Raw genomic sequence first — 3,872 nt, 5'->3', positions numbered from 1 at the left:
TTGGTCACCGGAAAAGTTTTGGGTGCTATCGGTAACGTACCGGGACCACCGGGAGGGTCTCGGGGGTCCACCAGGTGGGGCCACCAGCCCTAGAAGGCTGCGTGGGCCAAGTGTGGGAGGGGACCAGCCCCAGGTGGGCTGGTGCGCCCCCCACCAAGGCCGAAGGCGCAAGGAAGAGTGGGAGGGGGCAAACCCTAGGTCCAGATGGGCCTTAGGGCCCACCCTAGGTGCGCCCCCCTCTCTCCTCCCTTGGCCGCCACCCTAGATGGGTTTTGGGGCTGCCGCCACCCCTAGGGAGGGAACCCTATATGGGGGCGCAGCCCCTCCCCTTCCCCTATATATACTTGAGGTATTGGGGGCTGCAAGACACACGAGATCATCTCCCTCTTGGCGCAGCCCTCCCTCTCTCCCTCCTCGTCTCTCGTAGTGCTTGGCGAAGCCCTGCTGGAGTTCCGCACCCCTCCACCACCACCACGCCGCCGTGCTGCTGCTGGACGGAGTATTCCCCAACCTCTCCTTCTCCCCTTGCTGGATCAAGGCGTGGGAGACGTCACCGGGTTGCACGTGTGTTGAACGCGGAGGCGCCGTTGTTCGGCGCTTAGATCGGAATCAACCGCGATCTGAATCGCTGCGAGTACGACTCCTTCATCCGCGTTCTTGCAACGCTTCCGCTTAGCGATCTACAAGGGTATGTAGATGCACTCCCCTTCCCCTCGTTGCTAGATTACTCCATAGATTGATCTTGGTGATGCGTAGAAAATTTTAAATTTCTGCTACGATCCTCAACATTGAAACCGCGATAATCCTAGACCTCCGTACCTTTACGAAACGTTTTACATAACCTCCCCAATAACTCTTTCGCCCCCCTGATTTTCAGGTGGGTGGGGCCCCTTCATCCCCCTTCTTCAATCGCAATTGTCCATGTGGAAGGTTACGTAAAACACGTAAAATTCTTACGTGGATGTAGCATTACTCTTAAAACCGTGTGCTATGGTTGATTCTTTCCCAAATTTTATGCTTGCTTGCAGTTTGGGCCGAGCAAAGAGCTCCTATTTGACCGTGCTAGGGGGTTGCAAGCCCTAAGCATGGCAATGTTGATGGTGATTGGGCATCATATGTCAAATTTCTCTGCTTATTCCTTTTGATATACTCTTTCATCATCATAATGTTGTGGCAACGGAGATGTTGGATGACAATGGATAAGGTCACGCTGTTGCATTAGCACGATGTTGTTGAGAGGATCGTGTCGGTCCTTTTGTTTGGTTGATTTTATTTTTGAAATGGATTCAAACTCGGGGCGCTTGAGCAAGAGAAAGTTGCGGGTTGACAGCCACTACGGTAGAGCAACTTTACTTTTGTTTGGTTGACTAGTTTGTAATTAGCTTGTTTTTAGTGCTCAACTAGGTGTTGCGATATTTTTCAACGGTTTATATATGGCAGAATATCCTATTTTTTTATTCTTAGCCCTCTTCAATATTTTTTTCATAAAACTATCCAAGGTTGGGGGTTGTGGTCTCTGCAGCCTTGCACATAGCTTCACCAGTGCCGCTATGTTTTTTTAATCGCTTACACACATGATACAACTCCGCGCGGGTTGAGATACAAGAAATCCAAGTAGGTCGCCTCACATAGAGAACATGTTTAAATTCCGAATATTCATATTTACATATACTAATCCATCTTTCCAAATTTCCTAGTATGAGATATTGAAATGTATCCTAGACCTACCATATCATGGCAGAAAAAAAGTTATCAGGGCACCCATGTAAAGAGTTCACCGGCAGTGAAAGAAAATGCCTACTACCGATCCGCACGAACCGTTGAAATGGGAAATACCGGGAGAAGTTTTCCGAACTCTGCAAAATTAATCACCATCGAGCAAGGCGAGCCGGCGACCGCTTCGTAGCGTAGCCGTCGACGGCTCGCCCCACGACGGACGGTATGGCTACATGGGTACGTCTCTCTCCCCACGCACTGCGACCCGACCCACCCGGCCTCGTCAAAAGGAGCCCCAGCCCTCCCACACCGCAGCGCACTCCCCTCCCTCCCTCCCTCACCTTCCTCTCTCCCCCCTCCCCCGCCCGCTCCCTCTCCTCGCTCGGGTGCTTCCTCCCTCCCGGTGTCCACTCCACTCGCCACTGGCTCCGTTCGGTGCTTGAATCTTGACCGACCCGCCTGAGCCGGCAGCCACCGGCGGCCTGCTGCCGCTTGCTTCTCGCTCCAGTGGTGCCTACGAGCTGCGGACGGACGGACGGACGGACGGAGGGGGTCCGGGATGGAGCGGTACGAGGTGATCAAGGACATAGGGTCCGGCAACTTCGGGGTGGCCAAGCTGGTACGGGACGTCAGGACCAAGGAGCTCTTCGCCGTCAAGTTCATCGAGAGGGGGCACAAGGTGAGCTCGAATTAAATTCATCCCCCTCTGTGTCTAATCCGCCCTTTCCTAGGTTGTGTTTGAGTTCTTGATTCGTAGACGAGGCTTCTTCATCCGGACTGCTGGTGTTTAGCTGGGAGTAGTACTAGTTTGCTCAACGGCTGATTCGGTGCTACGTATTTGGCTTGAGTGGTTCCGGGTGTACTAGTTTGCTCAGGAGTAAAGAGATTCGATGATCCACTGTGCTACCGCTGGCCCGACATGCTCTGTTTCGGTGTCTGAAATTCCCAGTCGAGTTTCGATGCTTTTAATTCATGGTCTTGAATTTTGAGCGAAATATAGTTCACATCGCTATTCGGTTTCTTGGCCTCAAATCACACTTGACCGGTCAATGCAGTCGCTCCTCTGTTCATCGCTTTATATTGATTAAACAGATGGATTTTCACCTGGTGCTAATTAGTCCAAGTCCTGTCCACCTTAGCTGTAAATCGGGCAAGCATCTATTCACAGTGTTCATCTTTGGTACCAGGATCACCAACCAAATCCATATACCCTGCCCCGTTTTGCAGCCCAAGTGAATGGTCTGTCCAATTTTGGAATGCCTCCTTGGATTGTGTTGCATTTTGTTAGATTATGCAGAACAATGGTTGGCTTGTTCAAGGTGTTAACAGTTAGTTAGTTAAATAAGTTTCCACAAAGCTGGTAGACGCCCGTACGGAATTAGCAAAATTTCTGTCTGCTCAACAAAATGAAGTTAGCAAACACTGTCATGTTAGGTAAACCCTCTTTACTAATTAATTCACACGGTCATATCGGTTAGCATGTGTTATTACTTGTAGTTCACTTCAGCCACTTATGGACATTCCCCCCACCTTTCTTCCTTATCATCATTGGCTCTCAACATCTTTCACTCAATCAATGATACTGCTATATTCATTATGTACACACAACCATTTATTATTTTCGATCTATTACATCCACCACCTCTGACCATTTTATTGTTCACGTTTCGCTGTTCGCGTGGAGAAAACCATTCACCTTAACTTAATTGGGTTCTGTAAGCCATTTTGGGCGTGGTATTTGAGTATCTTTAGTTTGTCAGCTGGAACTTTAATTATTATTCTTCTGCTTTCGTAGATTGATGAGAATGTTCAAAGGGAGATTATGAACCACAGATCTCTGAGGCATCCGAACATTGTTAGATTCAAAGAGGTAAGTTCTTTCTGACTGTATGGAAATACTGATACAAACTCAAAACATTTGAATCCAGTGTCATCTTTATGGATCTGACAATGCGCGTTACCTCAGTCCAATGATTTTCGGAAACTCAAGACATTTTTTCTAATTTTTCCGACCACGTGTTACATATAATGGCTTTAAAAAGCGATGCAAAAATGTGTGGACCCAAGCTCTGGCCTAAGGTCGTATGTTCTAAGTCCTAATGCCTACTTATAAAATAATCATTTCTTTTGAAACTTCATTGCAATGTGTTTGCTGA

General features: G+C 48.6%; 1 protein-coding gene across 1 annotated transcript in view; it reads left to right on the top strand.

Annotated features, from left to right (window-relative positions):
• The first annotated feature begins 2,029 nt into the window (after positions 1-2,029).
• Positions 2,030-3,872, top strand: part of LOC123187909 (serine/threonine-protein kinase SAPK2) — a 4,721-nt gene continuing 2,878 nt past the window's right edge. Inside the window, exons 1-2 of the mRNA XM_044599904.1 lie at positions 2,030-2,395; positions 3,512-3,586. Coding sequence (XP_044455839.1) covers positions 2,276-2,395; positions 3,512-3,586 — 195 coding nt within the window. The 5' untranslated portion in view covers positions 2,030-2,275. The remainder of the gene's footprint in view (positions 2,396-3,511; positions 3,587-3,872) is intronic.

This window comes from Triticum aestivum, chromosome 2A (genome assembly GCF_018294505.1).
Source record: "Triticum aestivum cultivar Chinese Spring chromosome 2A, IWGSC CS RefSeq v2.1, whole genome shotgun sequence".
Classification (NCBI taxonomy): Eukaryota; Viridiplantae; Streptophyta; class Magnoliopsida; order Poales; family Poaceae; genus Triticum; species Triticum aestivum.
Note: the sequence above shows the minus strand (reverse complement) of the source record. Positions and strands in the feature narration are given on the sequence as shown.